Genomic DNA, 26,159 nt, shown 5'->3' with positions numbered 1-26,159 from the left:
AGAGGCCTCTCTCCTCTGCCTGTCGGGCTGGGCTGTGGTGACCTGGCGTGGGGGTCTTGAAAGTGGGGCCACAGCCGGGGACCCATGTGACTCTGAGGTTTTGGAGGCCTGTGCACCCGCTCCCCGGGCACCGGGGACTCTCGGACTGCCAGGCACAGAGGCTGAGGTCAGAGTCCCTTCTCTGCAGCAGAGTCCTGGGGACCAGAGGCAAGTCCAGGCCTCAGCGCCCCATCTGCCCAGCAGGGTCAGCACCCCCCACCCCCCACTGCCCGATGACCTAAGTTGCCTGGGATGAGGGTTTTTGAAAGCAGGCAGCTGGCGGGGGCTGGATGATCAAGTGTAGTCCTGGCCGGAGGCCTGGGCAGGAAGCTCACCCTCTGGGTGCCCTGGCTTCCTCATCTGCACCCACGTGGAGGAAATAGGGCTGGGAGCCAGGCACACAGGTGGGGACCAGGGGGAAAGGCTCCTGGAAGCTGACACCCCACCCAGAGCTTTGCTGCCCTGCCCTGGCCCTTCCATTAGCAGCCCCATGGCGGCCCAGCCCTGCCTGGGGAGGTATTAAAAGTTTAATGCAGACCTGAGGCTCACACTGGGTGGGACCTCGCCCATCTCTCAGGGGGCTGGCATGCCCAAGTGGGCAGCCTTGTTTCACCCGAGCACCTGGGCCTCCCAAGGGTCAGCCCCCAGCCGCTTCCCCCTTGCCCCTCTGAGAAGCAGAGCATCGGCCGGGGCCTGGGGCTGGAGTGTCAGAGAGCTGGCTAACTGGAGACTGGGCTGCAACGGGGAAGCCAGGCCATTGCTCCAGTGGCAGCTGGCCAGGGGGAGCCCTCCACCACCCCCCACGCTCTCCTGTGGCCTCCGGGTGGAGGCCTGAGTGTATTCCTGGGGCCCCGGCGTGCCCACGTGTGTTCGTGCCGACTCAGGAACCTGCCTGCTGCCCTGCAGGACGGACGTGGTCCTGGCGGACATGACCACTGGGGCCTGGCCCCGACTTTGCGGTGCCCTGCCTCCTTGTCGCCAGGCTGGCTGCCCCCCGCCAAGGTCCTGAGGTGCAGGGCCTGGAGGCTGGGCAGTGGTGCTGCCAAGGGGATGCGCCCCGGGCTGGGGGCCGGAGGTGTTCCTTTTACTGCTTCCAGAATGTTCCTGGCACACCTGCCCCCCCTCACCCACTTCCCCTACAGTGGGTGCCTTTAATGGCTGTGTGTTTGCCGAGGTCCAGACCTCTGATTAGATTGGTGAAATTAAATCCTGCAAAATAATTTTAATTTAATTTCATTTATCTCGCCTCCCTTTCCCTTGCTGGTAACGATCCTGCAGAAATGAAACGTTGCGTTCCTCCTCCGTGGCCCTGCTGCGGGAGGCTCTTTGGTGTCTGGGGTGGGTGGACTCCGACGCCCCCTAGGCCCCTGTGTGCATGCACGTCTGCACTCTTGGGGCCTGTACCCCCGCGTCCTTCTCTCGTCCCCCTGTGGGCCGCGCTGCCCGCAGGCCGCCTGGTCGTGCTCTGGTGGATGACCCGTCATCCCAGGCCCAGCTCTCAGCCGTCCCTGAGGGAGGGCCCACAGAAGAGGATCCCCCCGCCCCCCACTTGTTCCTTGGGAGCGCTTGCAGTCTGTGTAGAGTGGGACCCCCCCAATCGAGGCTGGCACAGCTGCAGGGGCTGGGCTCTGGCTTTGTGGGTGTCAGCTGGGGTTTCCCAGAGCGAGTTCCATTCTGAAGGGCATTATGAGGGGGAGGGCTCCGTGGTCCAGTGGCTTTGAGGATGGCTGGGATGAGCGAAGTTAGGGGTCTCGGATGTTCCCTCCACATCTTCAGAACCTTCTGTAAGTAGCCAGCCCAGGAGCCCTGCTGCGAAGGGAGGAGAACAGCTGGGGAAACTGAGGCACAGAAGGAAGAGGCAGTTGCGTGGGGGTGGGAAGGGGGCGGCCTGCCCAGGCTCCCCTCCTCTCTTCTCCACCACTGCCCGCGGGTTGGCCCTGGGCTCGTCCTGCTTTCACGGCCCTGAGTGTGTAAACCAAGCCTTTATTTTATTCTTTCTCCTAAAGTTCAGCTTTGTTCTCGCTCCGGCCGAGGCTTCTAAGAAAGCAACCTGAAACCAGCTCAGGCTGGGCTGTCTGTCCCGGGCTGGGCGGCTGGGGCGGCCGTCTCACCCGCACAGGTGGCCTGAGGACACGGCAACAGCAGGGCTGGTTGTCCCCGTCCCCGGGGACCAGGCGGCCTGTCACCTCGCAGGGGAGAGTGGTGGCCCCTCTCTGGGTGAACGGTCTGGCCGCAGCCCCGGGGGAGGCCTGCATAGCAGGGCTGAGGGGCGGGGTAGGTCCCAGCAGGGAGCGTCACGAGATGGATTTTACACGTCGCTTGTGCCAGGCTCCGGCTGGGCACTTTGCTAATAACCTCGTCTCCCTCAACCCTGTGGCCACCTTCGAAGGGTGACCCTCACCCCCATCCTGGGCGGGCATCCTTTGCTAGATAGAGGCCACGGGACCTGCGTTCGAGGTGGCCGGGCACACGGGGTGGTGCCCAGTGGAACCAGGATGTGCTCTTGAAGGGGTCGGCTCCGTAGGCTGCACACCGCCGTACCCTGCTCTCAGCTCCCCAGCAGCTGAGGGGATCTAGCTGCTCCCTGCCCAGCCCTGGGCGGTTGAGACCCTCTGGTGCCAGGGCCCACTGCACCTTTGCAGCATCTGCCCACCCCGGCCAGGCTAGGTCACCCCTCCCCTCTCACAGCACAAGAGCCCCATCTGGCTCAGGAGACCCCATCATGGTCTCTGGGAGTCTCCTGGTGGTGGGTACAGGGGGCCACGTGGGGGGCCTGTCCCCACTGCGGTGTGTGTTCCTGGGCAGCACAGCCCATCCCTTACTTAGCCCTCCCCGGCCATGCCCAGCTTGGGGTTAAATGCCCATCAGGCGTTGGGCAGACCCACCCCGGCCTCACCAAGCTCCCGTGTGGCAGCTGGAGGACTTCGCTGTGGAGGTGGCCTGAAGGTGGCAGGTCTGGTCGAGGAAGGGCCCGGCCACGACACAGGCAGGGGAGAGCTCGTGGAGGGCGTGGCTCTCTGCGCTTCCTGCCCATCGCGGGTCCTGCTGTTCTTTGACCTGAGTGTCCCCCTGTTGCCCCAGATTGGCTTCCTCTGTGCCCAGTCTGCCCCCCTTCTGTGGCTGGGTGGGCACGGGGGGCTGTGCCTGTGACCCCCACCCAAGGTCCCAACCCCGCATCTTGGGGCCGGTGGGCTTCACCTAGGCCCCAGCGAAGGGGGACCACCAGGAGGACACTGGGAGCCCAGTCCCGGGGGGGCCATGCGATGCTATGGGCGTGGGGACACGCGAGAGGAGGTGTGCAGACATGGGAGTCTGTGTGGACCCGTGGTGTGGCCAGGCCCCAGATGCAGAGACCGCCCCGGGGACCGACCGTGCGGGGAGGAAGGGTCCTCAGTGCCTCGCCGAGATACGGTCGCCCCACATGAGCCTCTAGCCCGGGGAAGCTCGGCCGGATCCCGCTGTCCTTGGCCCACGTGGCCCCCAGGTCCCCAGAGCGCCGATCGGGCGCCGTTTCTGTGAATGCTGTGCACGCGGGCCTGCGTCGCCCTCCCCCTGGAGTAGTCTCGGGCCCCAGGCAGGACGCACAAAGCCCCTGCGCGGGCTCCCCACACCTGGACTTCTTCCCGCTCTCCTTCGGCAGCTTTTCCTACGGTCTTTCTCTCAGAAGCCGAGCCCCACGGGGTGTGAATAGGGAGGCGCCAGATGGCCATTTCTTTCTCTCCGGATGCTGCGGAGGGGACCATGCGGGATGCCGCCCTGACGGCCGTGATGCTGGGCGCTGCAGGGACCAGGCCTGCCTTGGCTGTCTCCCGTCTCAGCCTGGCCCCTGCATGCAGGCGGCCGCCCCGTGGGTGGCAGGCAGGGAAACCGAGGCTGGGCAGTCTAGCAGTCTGCCCCTGAGCCCACGAATCCAGTGGGCTGGCGGGGCGGGCTGGGGGGCACCGTTCTCTCTTGAGCAGGGCGGGCAGCGTGCCGGGGACAGGGTCAGCAGTTTGTGGATAGTGTGGGCCCGCACGGGTAGCCTGGCCACATGGGTGACCTGCCGCCTCCCCGTGCCAAGTCCATCAGGGACCAGGGCTGGTTCTTCGGGGGGCTCCTGGATGCTGGCCACCGTGGGCCTGGCCCCAGCTGCCGTCACAAAGTTGCACTTCTCTAAGAGAGCTGTCCTGGCTAAGGCGGCGGGAGTTGGGGTGCAGAGTGGCTCCCTGGGTGGGTGAGTGGGATGGGGGTGTTGAGGCTGGACCTTCGGGCTCACAGCTCCAGAGACCCCAGGAACTGGGGAGGGGGGCCCTGGGGCCCTGCAGGGCACTGGGGGGCGGGGCCCTGGGCCTCCTCCTCCTCCTGGCTCCTCTCTCTCTCCCCTCTTTCTGCCTCATTTCCCTTCTCTCCCTCCCCGTCTGGGCTCCCCTCTTTCACCAGCTTCTGCTCTCTGTCTGCCGGACCCCCTGGCCTCCCTGCCTCCTCGCCTGCGACACCCGCCCCCCCCGCCCCGCCCCAGCCACCCCCCACCCCTTCCCAGGAGTCAGGCGGCTCTGCCAGCCCAGCAGACTGTTTGGAATAGTTTAAATGCTTTGACACTCTGGCTGTACTGGGTGGCAGGGTGGCAGTTTACTGGGTAATTCATATGCAAAACTGCACTATAAATTTCCAGGCTGTCTCAGTTGCCGTGGCACCACGAAGCGTCTCCCCGCGTACAGTACAGTATTTCTGCCATCTTTGTTTGCATTGCAGTGAGTCATCAAAAGTCTGTCTTGTACCAACACCCGGAGCCGTGCATTCCTCTGGCACCAACCCTCCACTGTTTTTTAAAGCCGGGGCTGGGAGCTGGCATTTACTTCGGCTCCCAAATCAAAGGCGGCTATTCATTCCCGAGAGCTGCCTGAATGTCCGTCTGCATCCGGCCTCTTCATTTGGATGCTGTGCGCTGCCCCGGAGCGCCGGGCTGGGTGCAGCTGAGCCGGCCCAGCCCCGCGCCGAGACTCGCGGCCCCCCGCCCCCCTCCTCCTCCTCCTCTCGCCCTCCCCACCCCAAGGGCTCCCGCTCCGTTTGCTGCATTCCCGGAGCAGCTGGTGGCTGCGGGCGGCCGGGCGTGCGGGCGAGCCTGCCCCTGCCAGGCTGAGTGGGCAGCGCCGGGGCCACGGCGGCAGCGGCCAAAGGTAGGTCTTCCCCGCCGCCGGTGCCGCCGGCTGGGCCGGCAACTTCTCCGCAGCCGGGGGTGCGGCGGGAGCTTGGAGGGGGGGTTACCGCGGGCCCTCCCCGCGCCCCCCCACAGCAGCCGCCCACCTGCCCAACTCCTGTCTCCGCACTCCGCCCTCCTTCGCCGGATGCCCGCACTTTCCTCCCGCGGGACAGAGCGGCCCTTTGTACGGGCTCTGGCTGCGCGGAGTTGGGCCAGCCCTTCCCCGGCCCATCCGGCCCGGGGGAGTCCGGCACCAGACCCCGGGGGCCGGCAGCACCCCCCTGGCAGCATCTGAGCCCTGGCCAGACCCTCCCCTGACTCCCCCAGGACCCCTCCAGTCACCTGGGCTAGGAGCAAGCCAGCAGGGATTGGCTGGCGGCAGGAGCTGGGGGGGTGGGGGCGGCGGGAGGGCACGCAGGTGGGGCTGCGACAGGCTCCCAACTCCTGCCCTGGCCGCCCGATCCCCAGGCAACTCAGGCCGGTGGGGGGAGCTGAGTCCCGGAGTCGGACTCACAGCTCGGGTCGGGGGAGTCCGCAGTCTCCTTTGCTCGGAGGGAAGCAGAGACGGCGGAGCGACTGAGTTCTCCCTGCCCCAGCTCTCTCTCTGGGTGCCCCCCCCCCGCTTGCCCACCTCTCCAGGGGGCAGAGGGGGGCTGCTTCTAAGTCTGCAGGGGCAGGACTTCACCGCCCCCCCAACTCCCGGCGGGTTCTCTGCATGGCTGCTCTAAGAGAAAAGGGGAAAAGCAAACCGAAACCAAAGCCTCCGAGAGGACCCCTGCTTCTCCCATCGCCGCGGTGCCGGGCTCTGGGTTCTGGCCCCTCCCAGGGGACCGGCAGCAGAGGGGCCCCTTTGCTGCTAACTTTTTCCTGGGAGAAGAGTTGTGCAGATGGACAGAGGCCCACCGCCCTTGCCCCTCCAGCTCTGTGGCTGGCCGGCCTGTCCCGTCCTTCTGTCGTCCCGTCTTCTGTCTCCAGGCCTCTCTTCCTGGGCCCCACCAGGACGGGTGTCTTCGGACCTCAGGGGCCCTTGCACTCTGCCCCGGGCTGGCATGGGGGCACCCCCCCCACACCTGGCTGGGAACCCAGCTGGGGCTCCTGGGCAGTGCTGAGGGCTCTGCCGGGGTCCCGCTGCTGGCGGGCCTGTGGCCAGACCTGGTCTGGTGCGTCGTGGCTGGGGCGAGGCTGGGGTGCCCAGGAGCGGGGGTCGGCGGAGGTGGAGGAGGCGGGCGCTGGGGCAGAGCAGGGTGGCTTCGCAGAGCACGGCCCGGCTGCTGGACGTCCAGGAGCCTGACCCTGACCCCCACACCCACGCCCTGTCTCCCGCAGATGCGCCCCACCCGGCGGCTCCCGCGCTGAGAGTCTGAGGCCGGCTCCCTCACCTCCCGCCATGTCGCAGATGCTGCACATCGAGATCCCCAACTTTGGGAACACCGTGCTCGGCTGCCTCAACGAGCAGCGTCTGCTGGGCCTCTACTGCGATGTGTCCATCGTGGTCAAGGGCCAGGCCTTCAAGGCCCACCGGGCCGTCCTGGCCGCCAGCAGCCTCTACTTCCGCGACCTGTTCAGCGGCAACAGCAAGAGCGCCTTCGAGCTGCCGGGCACAGTGCCGCCCGCCTGCTTCCAGCAGATCCTGTCCTTCTGCTACACGGGCAGGCTGACCATGGCGGCCAGCGAGCAGCTCGTGGTCATGTACACGGCCGGCTTCCTGCAGATCCAGCACATCGTGGAGCGCGGCACCGACCTCATGTTCAAGGTGAGCTCGCCCCACTGCGACTCGCAGACCACCATGATCGAGGACGCCAGCTCCGAGCCCCAGAGCCCCTGCAACCAGCTGCAGCCAGCCGCCGCGCCCCCTTACGTCGTGTCCCCCTCCGTGCCCATCCCGCTGCTGACCCGCGTCAAGCACGAAGCCCTGGAGCTGCCTCTGGCCACCGGCCCGGGCCTGGCCCCCAAGCGCCCTCTGGAGACGGGGCCCCGGGATGGCGCGGCGGTGGCTGCCGGCCCGGCAGTGGCCACGGGCACGGCCCCTCTCAAGCTGCCCCGCGTCTCCTACTACGGGGTGCCCAGCCTGGCCACCCTCATCCCCAGCATCCAGCAGGCGCCGTACTCCCAGGGGGAGCGGACCAGCCCCGGGGCCAGCAGCCTGCCCACCACGGACAGCCCCACCTCCTACCACAACGAGGAGGATGAGGAGGACGACGAGGCCTACGACACCATGGTGGAGGAGCAGTACGGCCAGATGTACATCAAGGCCACGGGCAGCTATGCAGGTAACGCGGGGCGGGCCCGCCGGGGCCCTCCAGGCACCTCCCGTGTGGGCACTGAGGCTGACCGGGCCTGACCCGTAGCGTCACAGCCTGGTGGGGAGATGGGCACGTCCCAGGGCCGGGACAGCTCAGGGCGGCCACTGTGCCAGAGGCGTGCAGCTCAGACCGGACGAGCTGTCGGCAGCTGACCCTGAGACACAAGCAGGAGTTGGGTCCCTCTTGCACGGCCTTAGCTGAGGACCTTCTATAAAGTCGACCCGGGTGGGATGGAGGCCCCGGAAAAGTTTAGCTGTAGCGGAGCGCGTGGGCCAGGACCCGGGCTTTCTCTGGACAGATGAAAAACACTGTGGGCCTTGGTGGAGCAGGGACCTGCCCGAGGGCTCGCAGGGCACCGTGCAGCCCCGCTGACCCCATGCCTGCTTGAGGCCCTGTCAGTGAGGTTGCCCCATCAGATCCATCTCTGTCACCTTTGACCTCCGCCCTTTGCCCCTCCCATGTGCTTTCGCCTCGAGTCCAGAGCGTCCTTGGAGTCTTCCAATCGCGGCCAGCACCCGGGGCAGGTCAGAAAGCGCCTCCTGAGTGCAGCGAGCGCCCCCCGACCCGCCCTTGTTTTGGGAGGACTCCTGCCTTTGGGATCATAAAGCCGGCACATTCTGACTTGAGACGCCTGTTGCTACCTGTAAACTGCCTCACGGCCCCCAGAGAGGGTTCAGGACTCGTGGGTGGAGGGTCCCACCATCGAGGCCCCGGGTTGTGTGTCCCCCCCTGCCTTCCGCGTTCCCCAAAGACCGGCTGTGTGCCTGGCCTGCCGCCTGGCCTGATTTGCATGCGGGGCCCGAATCCAGTGACTGACTGGCCGGAAGCTTGGTGCCAGTGGGGAGTGACCTCCCAGAGCTGGGCCCGGGGGCACTTCGGAGACTCTTTCCTCCCCTGAGACTGCCCGTGGCCTCGCGCCCCGATGGGGCCGACGCTGTCTGCCCCCGACCCCCGCCTCCCACCCCCTTCCACTCCTCCATCTCCAGGCAGGCGCAGGTCCATCAGTTCTGGACGGACGGGGACAGGGAGCTGGGAGCACCGGCCAACTCAGGCCCTTGGGACAGCCGGTCCCCAGCGGCCGTGGATGGGGTGGCTGGGTCTCGGCTCTGATCTGGCCCACCTGGGCCCCTCCTGGGGTCTCTCTCAGAGCTGCAGGGGTGGCGGTGCCCTGGACAGCTCCCGTGGGCTCGGGCATCATCTTCCCTGCAGCGCAGTACTTTGTTTGAACGCGTTTTGTCACATTTGTGTGAGTTCTGCAGGATGCTAGCACACAGACCGCCTCTGTCTGGATGGGGTTTTCCTCTTAGTGGTGGAGGGTAGGGCTCCGTGTTCCTGACCCCAAGAAAGCCACAAGCTCAGGTGTGGGTCAGGCCTGGCCGGGACCCCGGGAGCCACCTGTGGGCAGCCCCCTCAGCCTGCTCCCGCCCCAGCAGCCCCCAGGCGGTGCCCAGAGGGAGCTGGGGTGGCTCCCAAGCCCCTTCCCCAGGGCGTGCAGCCTCTAAGGACCACCCCCCCGGCCACAACAAATGCCGGCAGCAGGACAGGGCTCAGCGGAGGGGTCAGGGCCGAACCTGCTGTGGGCCCAGCGGTGGGGCTGCCCGCTGTGGTCCCTGGAGGTGTGATGCCAAACCAGGAGGGGGCCTGGTACAGCTGCCTCCCCAGGGTCTTCCCCGCTCAGCCCGCCCTGCCGTGTGGCCTCAGGCATTGATGGGTTGGAGACGGTGAGAGACAGGACAGGGCGCTGAGGGTGGCACTGGTGTGCGGGCAGGGCGGTAGCTCGTCTGGGGGCACCTGCTGCTCTGGGTGCACAAGCCTGGCCCTCTCCTGTGATCTGGGGTTTTCTGAGAGGGCAAGGGACAGTGGCCGTGGACACCCCGGGGAGGGCTTGTGAGACCGAGCTGCCCCACGGCCTTGACTGTGCCTGGGCCCTCTCCCCAGCCCCTCTCCCGCCGAGACCACATGCCGAGTCCTTCAGGGCGGGCACGGCTCAGCAAGGCCTGCGTGCCTGTGCCCCGCGGCCCCCAGAGCCCCTGGGGGTGTTGGCGGTGGACAGGGTGGTGGCGGCAAGCTGGGAGACTGGAGGGACAGCGGGCCTGGGAGCGGCCCTGCCTCCAGCTGACCCGCGAGGCTCCGGCCTGGGTGTTCTCCTCGCTGAGCCCATAAGTGGGGCAGGGAGGGGGGGTGTGATTTCTTGGTTAAGATCTAGGTTATCGGCAGTGACGTGGCTGGCATCGCTGGGTGCTGGGTGCTTTGGGAAGAGGGTTGTGGGGGAGGGTCCGTGGGGGCCGGGCAGGCGGAGAGGGCCTGTTCGCAGTGGTGGGCTGCTCCTTGGGTGCTGGCTCCCCGGCCCCCAGGCTCCCACTGTGCCCTGGCTGAGTCTGGGTGGGGGGTGACAACCCCCATGGGCCACCCGATAGCCAGGCGCCCCTCTCCCGGCACCTGGACAAAGGCAGGGCAGGACTCCGAGCTGGTGGAATCTGGAGCTTTCGGGCTCTTTGGAGTCCCTCCTCCTTCCTGGCCAAGGGAGAGGCTAGCCTGAGTGACCTTCAGGGGTCTTCTGACCAGCACCCTGCCTGCAGGGCCGTGAAGGAGCCAGAGACCGCAGCCCCAGCCTCATCCCCACGGAGGGCCGCTGGCAGCCCCTGCTCACTGAAATCGAGGAATGGAACGTTCCAGACGAGCGAATGCGTCTCAGTCCTTCAGCAGCCCCCTCTGGGTTCCTGTTCCCAGCCTGTGTGTCTCCTCCATCCCGGGCAGGTCCTGCACCGCCGTCTATCGGGGAGATGCCCTGGTTGATTCAGCCACATCCCCGTCAGGGGACACGGAGGGGTGGGGGGATGAGCCATAGAGTGGGCACCCACGCTGCCCCTGTTCTCTGCGGTCTGACCGCCTTCTGGCCTCCAGGCCCGCCCTCCTCACTGTACAGGTGCTGGGTCAGCAAGCAGGTGTGCTCCCCGTGGGCGTCTGAGACCGGGGCACCTGGGTATTTACGCACCAGCCGCGTGCTCCCACGTTAACCCTTTCCTGGGCGGATACCGCCTCCGGGTGTCCTGCAGACACGCCTGGACGCTGCTGGTAGCCCGGCGTGTGTGCTGATGTCCCGGCGTGGCTCTGCTCCTCCTCCGGGTCTGCCCGCCGTCCCCACGCCTGGACGCAGGGTGGACCCGGCGGTGCTCAGGAGTGGGTGCTGGCACGCGGCTCCATGACTGTTCCCAGGTTCTGGAGGTCAGCGCAGCCGCTGACCCATCTTACGGCTTACATCTTAGGGCCAAGCCCGCTATATCCACCCCTCTGCACAGCAGGGCATCTCTCCAGCAGGGCCCCCGGGGTGCCTGGCGATCACCGCTCCCACCCGCAGCTCAGAGCCCATGGGCGCTCGCTTGGGGGTCCTGCTGAGAAGGGAGAAGACGGAGTTGGTTCTGCAGGCCCCCTGCCACCCCCCCATGCTGCCTCCTGGCCTGGGGGCGGGGACATCACCCCGTGAGAGTGCAGCAAAAGCCCCGGCCTGTCTAGGGTGGGGGGCCCTGCCCAGGGTCGGGGGCTCCTCTGTGTTTTGAGGTAACATCCTGGCAGCTCAGCTGAGAGAGGGGCCAGCACAAAGTGTCTCTCCCACTGTGCACCCCAGAGGCTGCCCCGGGGGCCGGCCGGCGCTCCCGGTGTCGTCTAGGACTGGCCCTGAGGGCTTCCAGGGGTGGCCTCCCTGGCCCCCTGCAGTGTCCCGTTTAACCCTCACCCCCCAGTGCCCTGAGATTTCTTCTTAAGCCAGTTTTATTGAGGTGTGACTTACATACCCCAGTGACACGGGTATGAAATGTACCCATTTGAGACCAGCTGTGGGGCCGTTAGCACAGTCAGGAGGACGTGTCTGTCACTCTGGGGACGCTCACACCTCTTTGCGGGTACCCCACCCCCCAGCCGCAGGCAGCCTGGGATCTGTTTTCTGTCCTCTGGGGACGTCTGTCCGTCACCCAGACCGTCAGGCTGTCCGCACTCCAGTCTCGCTGGAGCATCAGCAGGAAGACTGAGACGCGCCTGTGCTGGGCGGGCGGTCCTGCCTTCCCGTTCGCGCCTTCTGTGTATGTGAGTGTCTACACGGGGTAAAACATGCCCGTTTCCCGCGTACAGGTGATGAGGTTGGTCGCTGTGATCCGGCCAACAGCACAGTCAAGTTTACGCGGCACTTTGCTCCCCTCAAAGTTGTCCCAGGTCGTCCCTACCCCAAGCCCGGCCACCACACACCTGTTTCCAATCACCGTTGCTTCTGCTTAAGGGGGCTCGCACAGAATGGAACCTCTTCTCCTTGACTTCCTTCACTCACTGTGCCTTGAGATCCATCATCCCTGTGGTTCCGAGCGTGGGTGCTTGATCCTAGTGGCTGGGCCGCTCTCCCACTCCATGGACGTGCCGCCAGTGGCGGCTATGTGCGGCCTTCGTCATCACGCTGCCGTGGACGTCCTCGTATAAGTGGGACTACGTTTTTGTCCGTCTGTTGAAATGGTTGGGTTTTCTCCTTATTTTATTGATGTGGTATATTGCATCCGTTAATTTTTAGATGTTGAACCACCCTTGTATTCCTCGGATAAACCCCACTTGGTCATTATGTGTTATCATTTTGTATATTGCTGTACTTAATTTGCTAGTATTTTCTTAAGGAATTTTGCATTTATGAAGGCTAATTATCTGTAGTCTGCCTGTAGTGTCTTTGCTGGTTTTGTAGGATGATACACTAATGTCCCTTCTCGTTTATTTTCTGTAAGAGTTTAAGTTTGATGTTATTTCTGTCCTAAGCGTTCTTTGACCAGTGAAGCCACTTGGGCCTGCAGTTTTCATATTCAGTTAGTAAAGAATCCGCCTGCAATGCAGGAGACCCTGCTTCGATTCCTGGGTTGGGAAGATCCCTTGGAGGAGGGAAAGGCCACCCACTCCAGTATTCTGACCTGGAGAATTCCATGGACTGTATAGTCCATGGAGTCGCAAAGAGTCAGACACGACTGAGCGACTTTCACTTTCACTTCACTTCCGTTAGTTGAGGTATAGAACTATTCAGATTTCTCTTTCACCCCCTTCAAGTCATGGTAATTTGTATCTCTCATGGAACTTATCCATTTCTGATCTATGTAAATATTAAAATAGCCATGCCAGACCTCTTGTTTAGTATTTACCTGCTGTTGGCTCTTTTCATCTTTTTACTGTTAATCTGTTGTTGTTGTTCAGCCGCCAAGTCATATCTGGCTCTTTGAGACCCCGTGGACTGCAGCGCACCAGGCCTCCCTTCCCTTCACTGTCTCAGTAACTCAGCGAGACCGTGAGCCATGCCGTGCAGGACCACCCAAGACGGACGGGTCATGGCGGAGAGTTCTGACAAAACGTGGTCCACTGGAGAAGGGAATGGCAGACCATTTCCATATTCTTGCCTTGAGAGCCTCATGAACAGTATGAAAAGGCAAAAGATAGGACACTGTTGATCTCCCGTGTCTTACTCATTTCATGTAGGTAGCCCATGGTGTTTCTTGTTGTTCCGTCACTAAGTCTTGTCTGGCTGCGACCCCATGCACACCAGCCTTTCCTGTCCTTCGTTATCTCCCAGAGTTTGCTCAAACTCCGGTCTGTTGGTCAGTGACGCTACTTAACCGTCTCATCCTCTGCCACCCGCTTCTCCTCTTGCCTTCAATCTTTCCCAGAATCAGGATCTTTTCCAGTGAGTTGGTTCTTCAGGTGACCAAAGTATTGGAACTTCAGCTTTAGCATCATTCCTTCCAATAAATATTCAAGGTTGATTTCCTTTAGGATGGACTGGTTTGACCTTACAGTCCAAGGGACTCTCAAGAGTCTTCTCCAACACCACGGTTAAAAAACATCAATTCTTTGGTGCTCAGCTTTCTTTATAGTCCAGCTTTCACATCTGTACATGACTGCTAGAAAAACCATAGCTTTGACTTGATGGACCTTTATCAGCAAAGTAATGTCTCTGCTTTTTAATATGCTGTCTAGATTTGTCATAACTTTTCTTCCAAGGAGCAAACATCTTTTAATTTCATGGCTGCAGTCACCATCTGCAGTGATTTTGGAGCTCAGGAAAATAAAATCTGTCACTGCTTCTTCTTTTCCCCCTTCTATTTGCCATGAAATAATAGGACTGGATGGCATTATTTTAGTTTTTTTCATGTTGAGTTTCAAGCCAGCTTTTTCACTCTTTTCTTTCATCTTCATCAAGAGGCTCTTTAGTTCCTCTTCACTTTCTGCCACTAGAGTGGTATCATCTACATATCTGAGGTTGTTGATATTTCTCCTGGCAATCTTGATTCCAGCTTGTGATTCACCCAACCCACTATTTCGTGTGATATATGAGTGCACGGTTGAGATCTGCTTTTTTATCCAGTCTTACCATCTTTTATTGGGAGTCTTTAGACCATTTACATTTAGTGTAATTTCCAAGGGGGTTAAGGTCAGATCTGTTATCTCATTGGTTTTTTATTAGTCATGTTTTCTTTTTTCCTCTTTCCACCACTTCCTGACTGAATTTTCCCAGAGTTCCTCTTTAGGCTCCCTCACCTTCCACTCCCACCATGCTTTTGTTGTCTAGAGCTGACTCACAAATCTGACTTATCCCATCAACCTTCTCAGGGTTATTGCCCCCTCCCATGGAACTCAGACTGTCAAAACAGTGTGTTTTTACCTGCTCTAGTTCTTTGTGAAATTGTAAAATATTTTACTTCTTCATAGGCTGTTGTGAATCTTATCTTGTGCTCAGTCGTGTCTGACTCTTTGCGACCTTTTGGACTGTAGCCTGCCAGGCTCCTCCGTCCATGGGATTTTTCAGGCACGAGTACTGAAGTGGGTTGCCGTGCCCTCCTCCAGGGGATCTTCCCGACCCAAGAGTCGAACCTGAGTCTCCGGTGTCTCCTGTACTGCAGGTGGGTTCTTCACCTGCCGAGCCATCAGGGAAGCTTTATTGATGTTGCTGTTTTCACTTGGAACAACTAGTTGTCTTTTTTCTACTTGTAGTCACTTTCTTCTCTTGGGCACGTTATTCTCAGAGTTTAAACAAATGCATATGGTCGTGTGACCACTTCCATAATCAAGACCCAGAGCAGCGTCACCTCACACATTGCCTCATCCCCGTGAGGCCCCGCTGTCGTCTTGGCTTCCTCTCCCCCAGCTCCTGCAACCGGTGGTCTATTTTTGTCCCATCAATGGAATCACACGGTGTGTGGTCTTTTGAGTCAGAATGCATTTGAGATTCATTCTTGTTGTGTGAGTTCTTGGTTCGTTTGTTTTTTGACTGCCGAGCAGTACTCCCACAGTGGGTTTAATGTCTTATAGAAAGACGCAGATGAACTTTTTGGCCTACCCAGTATGTGCCAGTTGAAAGACCTGTGGTTTTTTTCTACTCTTTAGTGATTATGAATTGAGCTGCTGCAAACATGTGAAAAAAAAAAAAAGTTTTTGCACACACTTCAGTTTTCAGTTCTATTTGGTAAGTTAGCCCAGGAGTGAGACCATAGGTGGTATGGTAAGACATACTTAACTTTATAAGAAACTGCCCAAACACTTGTCTGAAATAGTTCCGTCACTTTGCATCGTAGCCAGCGGAGCAAGAGAGTGCCTGTTGTTCCGTCTTCTCACCAGTACCTGGTTTTGTCTTTTTTCTTTTTTTTAAAGCCGTCCTCAAGGTCTGTAATGGTGTCTCACTGCAGCTTTAGTTTGCATTTCTGTAATGTCTAATGATGTGGAACATCCTTCTTATGTTTATTTGCCATCTGTGTACCCACTCTGCTCAAGTGGCTCTTTGAGTCTTTGTCCTCTTTTTATTGGGTGGTTTGAATATTGAGTATCATTGATATTGTGCATTCTTTATGCCTTCCAGGGGGAAATCGTGTGTTGATATGTGATTTGTAAACATTTTCCACCAGACTGTAGTTTGTCTTTTCTTCCTCTTAATCATGTCTTTCATAGACATTTAAAATTTTTGACGAAGTGTAAGTGGTTAATCATTCATCTTGCAGGTCATGCTTTTGGTGTTGTATTTGAGTCTTAACCCAACAAAATTATAGAAAACGTTCTCCCTGTGTTTTCTTCTAGCTATTTTATGGCTTTGGGGTTTACTTTTAGTCTGTGTCCCATTTAAAGTTAATTTTTGTATAAAGTTAGAGATATGGTCAAGGTTCTGAATATTTTTTTCATGTGGATGTCTCGTTTACTTTTGAAGAAATTTAAAATATGAAAAAACTCTATTATATCTGCCTACATATTTACCTTGTCCAGTTCTTTACACTTCATATAGTTTGGTTTCTATCTGGTGTCATTTTCCTTCTGCTTAAAGAATTACCTTTAACATTTCTTACAGTCCTAGTGATGGACTAGTGATGAATCCCAAAAAACTACAAAGAGGTTTTTATATCACCTTTTTTCTTTTTTTTTAGACTTGTCCATTTTATTGTATGTTCAGTTCAGTTCAGTCGCTCAGTCGTGTCCAACTCTTTGCGATCCCATGAACCGCAGTATGCCAGGCCTCCCTGTCCATCACTAACTCCCAGAGTCCACCCAAACCCATGTCCATTGAGTTGGTGATGCCATCCAGCCATCTCATCCTCTGTCGTCCCCTTCTCCTCCTGCCCCCAATTCCTCCCAGCATCAGGGTCTTTTCAAATGAGTCAACTCCGCATCAGGTGACCAAAGTATTGCAGTTTCAGCTTCAGCATCAGTCCTTCCAATGAACACCCAGGACTGATCTCCTTTAGGATGGACTGGTTGGATCTCCTTGCAATCCAAGGAACTCTCAAGTCTTCTCCAACACCACAGTTCAAAAGCATCAATTCTTCAGTGCTCAGCTTTCTTTATAGTCCAACTCTCACATCCATACATGACCAATGGAAAAACCATAGCCTTGACTAGACAGACCTTTGTTGGCAAAGTAATGTCTCTGCTTTTTAATATGCTGCCTATGTGAGTCATAACTTTCCTTCCAAGGAGTAAGTGTCTTTTACTTTCATGGTTGCAATCACCACCTGCAGTGATTTTTGAGCCCAGAAAAATAAAGTCAGCCACTGTTTCCCCATCTATTTGCCATGAAGTGATGGGACCAGATGCCATGATCTTAGTTTTCTGAATGTTGAACTTTAAGCCAACTTTTTCACTCGCCTCTTTCACTTTCATCAAGAGGCTCTTTAGTTCTTCTTCGCTTTCTGCCATAAGGGTGATGTCATCTGCTTATCTGAGGTTATTGATATTTCTCCCAGAAATCTTGATTCCAGCTTGTGCTTCCTCCAGCCCAGCATTTCTCATGATGTACTCTGCATATAAGTTAGATAAGCAGGGTGACAATATATAGCCTTGACATACTCATTTTCCTATTTGCAACCAGTCTGTTGTTCCATGTCCAGTTCTAACTGTTGCTTCCTGACCTGCATACAGGTTTCTCAAGAGGCAGGTCAGGTGGTCTGGTATTCCCATCTCTTTCAGAATTTTCCACAGTTTATTGTGATCCACACAGTGAAAGGTTTTGGCCTTTATATCACCTTTTAAAAAATCTGCCTTATTGAAGTATAATTTATATCCAGTGAAATTAACTTTCACCATACAATTGTCACCTTCATTTTTAAAGGGTATTTTTGCTGGATATAGAATTCTAGGTTGACTGTTACTTTCTGCTTTCAGTAGACATTCTCTTGTTTTCTGAAATGCATTTTTTCCCCCTCAGGAAATCAAAGTCATTTTCCTCTGTGTGTCTCTTTACAAGTTGTGTCTTTTGTTTTTAGGCTGCTTTTATCTCTGCTTACAGTTTGTTGAGCTTTTTGGACACGTGCATTTATACCATTATTCCTTCAATTATCTTGTGCCCCTCCCCGCATGACTCCAGTTAAACATACCTTTGCCCCTGAGATCCCAAGGCTCTGTTTATTTATTAGCGTAGAGCCTTTTTTCTCTTTAGGCTTTAGATGGAGGAGTTTCCATTGCTGTTTCTCCATGGTCACTGATCTTTTTCGTGGTTCCATTTTGTTCTTATTTGTATGTTACATTTCTCCCCTCATGAGTTCTGGCTTTGACATTTTAAAAATATTTTCTGATTGTGTTTCTAGCTGGTTTAAAGTCTTTGCCTGTTAATGCCCTTCTCTTTGTCAATTCTTAGTCTGTTTCTACCTACCGATTTTTCTCCTCCTTAGGATCTCCTTTTTGTGGTTCGTTTTTCTTTCTTTCCTTCTTTGTTTTTTAATTTGGTTGTGCTGGGTCTTAGTTGCAGCATGTGGAATCTAGTTCCCTGACCAGAGATCAAACCTGGTCCCCCCTGCACTGGGAGTGTGGAGTCTTAGCCTCTGGACCACCAGGGAAGTCCCTTTTTTGTGGTTCTCCATGTTATCTGTTAATTTTGTAACAGATGCTGGACATCCTGAATGTTGAGCACTGGCAGGCAATCTGTTGTCCCGAATCTCTTATAGAGAAGTGGCATTTCCATAATGAGTAATGACTTTGAGCACTTTTCCATACTTTTGGCAGTTTGGCTGTCTTCCTTTGTGAAGTGCCCATTTAAACCTTCTTTCCCACACGTTCGTAGAGCAAGTTGTCCGTTCTTTTCTCACAACTTCTCAGGAGCTCTGTCTACTCTGGATAGGCCTCTTTCGTCCGATAAAAGTTGTAAATAGCTTCTCCCACTCTACAACTTGTCTTATCTTCTTAATATAATTTTGATGTAGTGAGTTTATTAACTTTTTTCTTATTCAATGGCAATTTTGATATAATGTTTAAAGAAATCTTCCTTTACCTCATGGTCATTGTGATATTCTCTATGTACTCTTTTTTTTTTTTCTCTATGTACTCTTAAAAAAAAAATTTTTTTTCTGATTTGAAATCATCTTAAGTTTAACAGATGTTTTAAGAAAAGTACAAGGAACTCCTGTATACATTTTCCTCAGACTCATTAGCTGGTAAGAATTTGCCACATTTGCTTTATCATTCTTTCTCACTTTTTCAGTTCAGTTCAGTCGCTCAGTCGTGTCCGACTCTTTGCCACCCCATGGACTGCAGCATGCCAGGCTTCCTTATCCATCACCAACTCCTGGAGCTTGCCAAAACTCATGTGCGTTGAGTTGGTGATTTCATCCAACCATCTCATCCTCTGTCACCCCCTCCTCCTCCTGCCTTCAATCTTTCCTAGCCTCAGGGTCTTTTCTATTGAGTCAGTTCTTCGCATCAGGTGGCCAAAGTATTGGAGCTTCAACTTCAGCATCAGTCCTCCCAATGAATATTCAGGACTGATTTCCTTTAGGACTGACTGGTTGGATCTCCTTGATGTCCAAGGGACTCTCAAGAGTTTTCTCCAACACACAGTTCAAAAGCATCAATTCTTCAGCACTCAGCTTTCTTTATGGTCCAACTCTCACATCCATACATGACTACTAGAAAACTGTAACTTTGACTAGACAGGCCTTTGTTGGCAAGTAATGTCTCTACTTTTTAATGTGCTGTCTAGATTTGTCATAGCTTTTTTCCCAAGGAGCAAACATCTTTTAATTTCATGGCTGTAGTCACCATCTGTGGTGATTTTGGAGCCCAACAAAAGAAAGTCTGTCACTGTTTCCCTTGTTTCCCCATCTATTTGTCATGAAGTGATGGGACCGGATGCCATGATCTTCGTATTTTGAATGTTGAGCTTTTAAGACAACTTTTTCACTCTCCTCTTTCACTTTCATCAAGAGGCTCTTTAGTTCTTCTTCACTTTCTGCCATAAGGGTGGTGTCATCTGCATATCTGAGGTTATTGATGTTTCTCCTGGCAACTTGATTCCAGCTTGTGCTTCATCCAGCCTGGCATTTCACATGATGTACTCTGCATATAAGTTAAATAAGCAGGGTGACAATATATAGGCTTGACAGTAATCCCTTCCCAATTTAAAACTGGTCCATTGTTCTAACTATTGCTTCTTGACCTGCATACAGATTTCTCATGAAGCAGGTAAGGTGGTCTGGTATTCCCATCTCTTTAAGAGTGTTCCACAGTTTGTTGTGATCCACACAGTCAAAGGCTTTGATGTAGTTATTAAAGCAGAAGTAGATGTTTTTCTGGAATTCTCTTGCTTTTCCTATGATCCAACGGATGTTGGCAGTTTGATCTCTGGTTCTTCTGCCTTTTCTTTTTTTTTTTTCTTCTGCCTTTTCTAAATCCAGCTTGAACACCTGGAAGTTCTTGGTTCGTGTTATTGCAGCCTCGCTTGGAGAATTTTCAGCATTACTTTTCTAGCGTGTGAGATACTCCAGGAGTTGGTGATTGACAGGGAGGCCTGGCGTGCTGCGGTCCATGGGGTCACAAAGTGTCAGATACAACTGAGCGACTGAACTGAACTGAACTGAGTGCGGTTGTTCAGTGGTTTGAACGTTCTTCGGCATTGCCTTTCTTTGGGATTGGAATGCAAACTGACCTTTTCCAGTCCTGTGGCCACTGCTGAGTTTTCCGAATTTGCTGGCATATTGAGTGCAGCACTTTTACAGCATCATCTTTCAGGATTTGAAATAACTCAACTAGAATTCCATCACCTCCATGAGCTTTGTTCGTAGTGATGCTTCCTAAGGCCCACTTGACTTTACATTCCAGGATGTCTGGCTCTAGGTGAGTGATCACACCATCGTGATTATCTGGGTCATGAAGATCTTTTTTGTACAGTTCTTCTGTGTTTTCTTGTCACCTCCTCTTAATAACTTTTGCTTCTGTTAGGTGCATACTGTTTCTGTCCTTTATTGTGCCCATCTTTGCATGGAATGTTCCCTTGGTATCTCTAATTTTCTTTAAGAGATCTCTAGTCCTTCCCATTTTATTGTTTCCTCTATTTCTTTGCGTTGATCACTGAGGAAGGCTTTCTTATCTGTCTTTGCTATTCTTTGGAACTCTGCGTTCAAGTGGGTATATCTTTCCTTTTCTCCTTTGTCTTTAGCTTCTCTTCTTTTGTCAACTATTTGTAAGGCCTCCTCGGACAACCATTTTGCATTTCTTTTTGCATTTCTTTTTCTAGGGGATGGTCTTGATCATTGCCTCCTGTACAATGTCACGAACTTCCATCCCTAGTTCTTCAGGCACTCTGTCTATCAGATCTAATCCCTTGATTCTATTTGTCACTTCCACTGTATAATTGTAAGGGATTTGATTTAGGTCATACCTGAATGGTCTAGTGGTTTTCCCTACTTTCTTCAATTTAAGTCTGCCTTTGGCAATAAGGAGTTCGTGATCTGAGGCTCAGCTCCTGGTCTTGTTTTTGCTGACTGTATAGAACTTCTCCATCTTTGGCTGCAAAGAATATAATCAATCTGATTTCAGTGTTGCCCATCTGGTGATGTCCATGTGTAGAGTTGTTTCTTGTGTTGTTGGAAGAGGGTGTTTACTATGACCAGTGCATTCTCTTGGCAAAACTCTCTTAGCCTTTGACCTGCTTCATTCTGTACTCCAAGGCCAAACTTGCCTGTTTTTATAGGTACCTCTTGACTTCCTCCTTTTGCATTCCAGTCCCCTATGATGAAAAGGACATCTTTTTTTGGTGTTAGTTCCAGAAGGTCTTGTAGGTCATCATAGAACTGTTCAACTTGAGCTTTTTCAGTGTTAGTGGTCGGGGCATAGACTTGGTCTACTGTGCCTATTGAATGGTTTGCCTTGGAAACGCACAGAGATAACTCTGTCGTTTTTGAGATTGCACCAAGTACTGCATCTTGGACTCTTTTGTTGACTGTGTTGGCTACTCCATTTCTTCTAAGGGAATCTTGCCCACAGTAGTAGATATAATGGTCATCTGAATTAAATTCCCCCGTTCCAGTCCATTTTAGCTCACTGATTCCTAAAATGTCAATGTTTACTCTTGCCATCTCTTGTTTGACCACTTCCAATTTGCCTTGATTCATGGATTTAACATTCCAGATTCCTATGCAGTATTGTTGTTTACAGCATTGGACTTTACTTCCATCACCAGTCACATCCACAACTGGGCGTTGTTTTTGCTTTGGCTCCGTCTCTTCATTCTTTCTGGAGTTATTTCTCCACTGATCTCCAGTAGCATATTGGGCACCTACTGACCTGAGGAGTTCATCTTTCAGTGTCGTATCTTTTTGCCTTTTCATACTGTTCATGTTTCAGTTTTTGTGTATAGTTCTGTTCAGTTTTTTTCTGAACTATTTCAGAACAGTTGAAGATCCTATGCTCTTTTACTCCAAAATACTGAGCGTTGTTTATCCAGGAGATATTCTCTTGCATAAACACAACATAGTGTTCAAAACTCAGGAAATTCAGTTTTGACATAGCACTGCTATATAATTAACTGTCCATGCTTAATCAGTTGTCTCAACATTGTAGTATATCTGGAATTGTTTTTTTTTTTAATGTGGGTGATATGGGACTGAAGATTTACTTTTTTCTCATATGACTTTCTAGCCGATCTGCCACTTTCTACTGAGAAGACCACCTTTTCCGCACCAATGTGACAGTTCCCCTGTATTGACCCCAGATGTCTATAAAATGTACGAATTCTCTCTGCGCTTGGGTCTGTTCCTCTGTCTCTGCCAGTCCCCAGTCTCCTGATTTCTACATAGTGTAAATCTTCCAGGGTTTTGTTCCTTACTGCTGCCTTGCTTTGGCTCTTTTTTGCAATTGTTTATCCTTTCAGGACCAGTTCGTCAAATGCCACACAATTCCCCTTGGAAGCTGGTGGATTTCATTGACCCCCTGGATTAGTCTAAGGTGAACTGCTGTCTACAAGATTGTATGTGTCCCTCCATTTCTCTACATCTTTTTCCATTTTTCTTGGGAATATTTTGTAGTTTTTCAGTCCATCTTTCGTTAGATTTATTCCTAGAAATTCATTTTTGGGGGTCTTCATCCATATGATATTTAAGTCTCTCTCTCTCTTTTTTCATTATGTGTTACTAGTATCTAGAAACAAATTGGGTTTAAAAAAAAAAAATCTGGTCACCTAGCTAAATTCACTTATTTATTCTAACAGTTTGCTTGAGGATTCTTTTGGATTTTCTCTGTGTACAGTCATGTCATCTGCTAAAAATGACCACTTTATTTCTTTATTCCTGTTCTTCCCCTTTTAATTTTCTTTCTTGCCTGGCTGTACTGGCCAGGGTTTCTTATTCATTCTTGTCTCCTTTCCAAACTCTGGAGAAGCTATCAATATTTCATCTTTAAGTAGGATATTTGCTCAAGGCTTTTGTGTGTGTGTGATACACTTTATCAGATGAAGGAAGTTTTCTTTCCTAGGTTAAGAGTATTTTATTTTTTCATAAATAAGTGTTACATTTGAACAAAAGCTTTTTCAGAATTCCCTGCTGGCCCAGTGATTGAGACTCTGTGCTTCCGCTGCAGGGGATGCAGGTTCAGTTCCTGGTCCGAGAACTAAGATCCCCCATGCAGTGCAGCATGGCCACCAAAAAAAAAAAGATTAAAAAAGGCTTTTCTTTAAATATTGAAATGGTCATATGGTTTTCCTCTTCTGCTTTGTTAATGTTATAACTTGCTTTTTGAATATTAAAAGACCTTGCGTTCCTGGAATAAGTTCAACCTTGTGACGTAGGATCCTTTTTCATTACCCCGGATTCAAGTGCCTGATATTTTTGGCCTTTTGTGGGAGGTTCTCCGGACTGGGACACCCTCCTCAGTGTTCATCTCCTAGAAGGAGGCCACAGGTGGGAGAGACAGGTGAGATGTCAGTGTCCAGCAGTTGCTAAGTCGAGGGAGCCACCCCACTCCAGCCAGACTCTGAGTGTGGAGCCCTGGCTCTCTAGGGGGTGCCCCCTGCCCCTACAGTTGTCCAGAGCTCCAGCCTGGAGCACTGGGAATCCTGTTAAATGCGTACCCCGCACCCACACACAGCACAAGCACTGTGGGTGCTGGGGTGTGTGTCTGTGTGTGTGGGGGGGGCGGTGTGTGTGTCTGTGTGTGTGTGGGTGCTGGTGTGGGGGTGGGGGTGCTGCTGTGTGTGGGGGGGCGGTGTGTGTGTCTGTGTGTGTGGGTGCTGGTGTGGGGGTGGGGGTGCTGCTGTGTGTGGGGGGGCGGTGTGTGTGTCTGTGTGTGTGTGGGTGCTAGTGTGGGTGTGGGTGTGGGGGTGTGTGTGGGTGTTGCTCAGTTGCTTCAGACTGTGTGACTCCATGAACTATAGCACTCCAGTCTCCTCTGTCCGTGGGATTCTCCAGGCAAGAATCCTGGAGTGGGTTGCCATGCCCTCCTCCAGGGGCTCTTCCTGACCCAGAGACTGAACCCCCGTCTCCTGCATCGCAGGTGGATTTTTGTACCATCTGAGCCCTCTGAGAAGCCCAGTTGCCAGTACACGTTCCTCAGACCCACCTCAGAGGAGGCGAGAGTTTGGACCCAGTGCCTGGATCGCCAGCCACGTGGGGGCAGCCCATGCTTTGCATATGAGCTCATATTTCCTTTAGGATTTTTGTACCATACGGACAAGAGAGAGGGCCCTCTAATTTTCCTTTAAGGTCATGTTTCCCTTTTTGCTGGCAGAATTATCTGGCCTCGTAAACTGAATTGAGAATCATCCCTGCCCCTTTTATAAAATGACCTGGCAGAGTCTGTATAAGATTAGCTGACTTCCTTCTTAAATATTTTGAAGTAATACACGGGTGAAGCCATGCAAGCCAAGAGTTGTTTGCAAGATGGTGTTTTTCAGATTTATGTTTATTAGGTCCCGGTTCAGATTTCTGTCTCTTCTTGCATCACTGTTGGCTAAGTTATGTTTCTCTAGAAGCTTATGGGCCTCATCTAATTTTCAAATTTATTGGCATGAATCTACTGCTAATATCCTCTTAAAATTTTCCCAGTGTTTGTGGAAGAAAGTGGCAAACTGCGACACAGACAGTTCTGCCCCCTGGCCAGTGTAGGTACCGCCCCCACACGAAGGATACTGTTTATATTTTCAAAGAGAAGTTTAAAAGGAAAAAAGGGGAAAACAAAGAAGGATACGCAACAGAATGTAGCCTAAAACACTGACCCTCTGACCCTCTACAGTAAAAGTCTGCCGACCTCTGTTCTACAGAATCTGCTCTGTCATGTTCATACAACAGTAACATTTAATATTGTTAATTAGGGTCTTTTCACCTCATAGCCTTCATTTAGGCTTACTGGAGATTTTCCAAGGTATTAGTCATTGTAAAAAAAACTTATGTGAATCATTTTTTAAAAGTCTTTATTGAATTTGTTACAGTACTGCTACTGTTTTATGTTTTGGTTGTTTGGCCCCAAGGCATGTGGGATCTTGTTCCTCAAGCAGGGATCAAACCTGTACCCCCTGCATTGGAAGGTGAAGTCTTAACCCCTGGATCTCCAGGAAAGTTCCAACGTACTAGTCTTTTCGAAGAGCCAGCTTTTGGCTTTTTCTCTCTTATGTACATGGTTGACCTTCAAACTGCATGGGTCCAGTTATATATAGTTTTTTTTTCCAATAAATGCAGTACTTATAAATAAATATGCATTTCTTTTCCACATTATCTTTCCTTTTTTGATGTCTAGTACCACTGACATGTTAATACCTACAGTGCTTCATGTCATATCAGTTCAGTTCAGTCGCTCAGTCGTGTCCAACTCTTTGCAACCTCATGCATCGCAGCACGCCAGGCCTCCCTGTCCATCACAAACTCCCGGAGCTTACTCAAACACATGTCCATCGAGTCAGTGATGCCATCCAGCCATCTCATCCTCTGTCGTCCCCTTCTCCTCCTGCCCCCAATCCCTCCCAGCATCAGGGTCTTTTCAAATGAGTCAACTCTTCGCATCAGGTGGCCAAAGTATTGGAGTTTCAGCTTCAGCATCAGTCCTTCCAATGAACACCCAAGGACTGATCTCCTTTAGGATGGACTGGTTTGACCTCCTTGCAGTCCAAGGGACTCTCAAGAGTCTTCTCCAACACCACAGTTCAAAAGCACCAATTCTTCGGCGCTCAGCTTTCTTCACAGTCCAACTCTCACATCCATACATGACCACTGGAAAAACCATAGCCTTGACTAGACGGACCTTTGTTGGCAAAGTAATGTCTCTGCTTTTTTAATATGCTGTCTAGGTTGGTCATAACTTTCCTTCCAAGGAGTAAGCGTCTTTTAATTTCATGGCTGCAGTCACCATCTGCAGTGATTTTGGAGCCCAAATAGGACAGTATTAATGTGGGTACTGACAGACAGGTGATTCACCTTGGAAACAGTGTAAACGTAAGGACATCAGTAAATACAGCCCGGTGCTGTAAATATATTCTGTTTCTTACGATCTTGTTAATAACATTTTCTTTTCTTTAGCTGACTTTAAGAATACAGTATAAATATATATAACATACAAAATTTGTGTGAACTGACTACATATGTAAGGCTTTTGGTCAACAGTAAATTATTAGTAGTTAGGTTTTGGGGGAGACAAAACTTTTACGTAGATTTTCAACTGCTCAGGGGAGTGGGTGCCCCAACCCTCAAATTGTATTAGGGTCAACTGTGCTTTATATATATATATACATATATATATATAAATTTTTAATTTATATATATATATACATATATATAAATTTTTAATTTATATATATATATGTTTTATATATTATTAATTTCAAATTAAATATATATATATATATTTAATTTCAGTTTATTTCTACTTTCTCTGAGTTAACCTGCTATTCT

General features: G+C 52.9%; 1 protein-coding gene across 3 annotated transcripts in view; it reads left to right on the top strand.

The window, feature by feature from the left end:
- The window catches only part of NACC2 (NACC family member 2), an 81,353-nt gene that overhangs the window by 35,282 nt on the left and 19,912 nt on the right, over positions 1-26,159 (top strand). For 2 of the 3 annotated variants that reach the window (XM_043470002.1, XM_043470004.1), the window contains exon 2: positions 6,545-7,488. In XM_043470002.1, coding sequence (XP_043325937.1) covers positions 6,606-7,488 — 883 coding nt within the window. In that variant the 5' untranslated portion in view covers positions 6,545-6,605. Of the gene's footprint in view, positions 1-5,060; positions 5,196-6,544; positions 7,489-26,159 lie in introns of those variants that run through there. The other variant, XM_043470003.1, reaches the window with a different exon arrangement.

The sequence above is a fragment of the Cervus canadensis genome, chromosome 5 (assembly GCF_019320065.1).
Source record: "Cervus canadensis isolate Bull #8, Minnesota chromosome 5, ASM1932006v1, whole genome shotgun sequence".
In the NCBI taxonomy this organism is placed as follows: Eukaryota; Metazoa; Chordata; class Mammalia; order Artiodactyla; family Cervidae; genus Cervus; species Cervus canadensis.
This window is presented reverse-complemented; position numbering and strand designations above follow the sequence as displayed.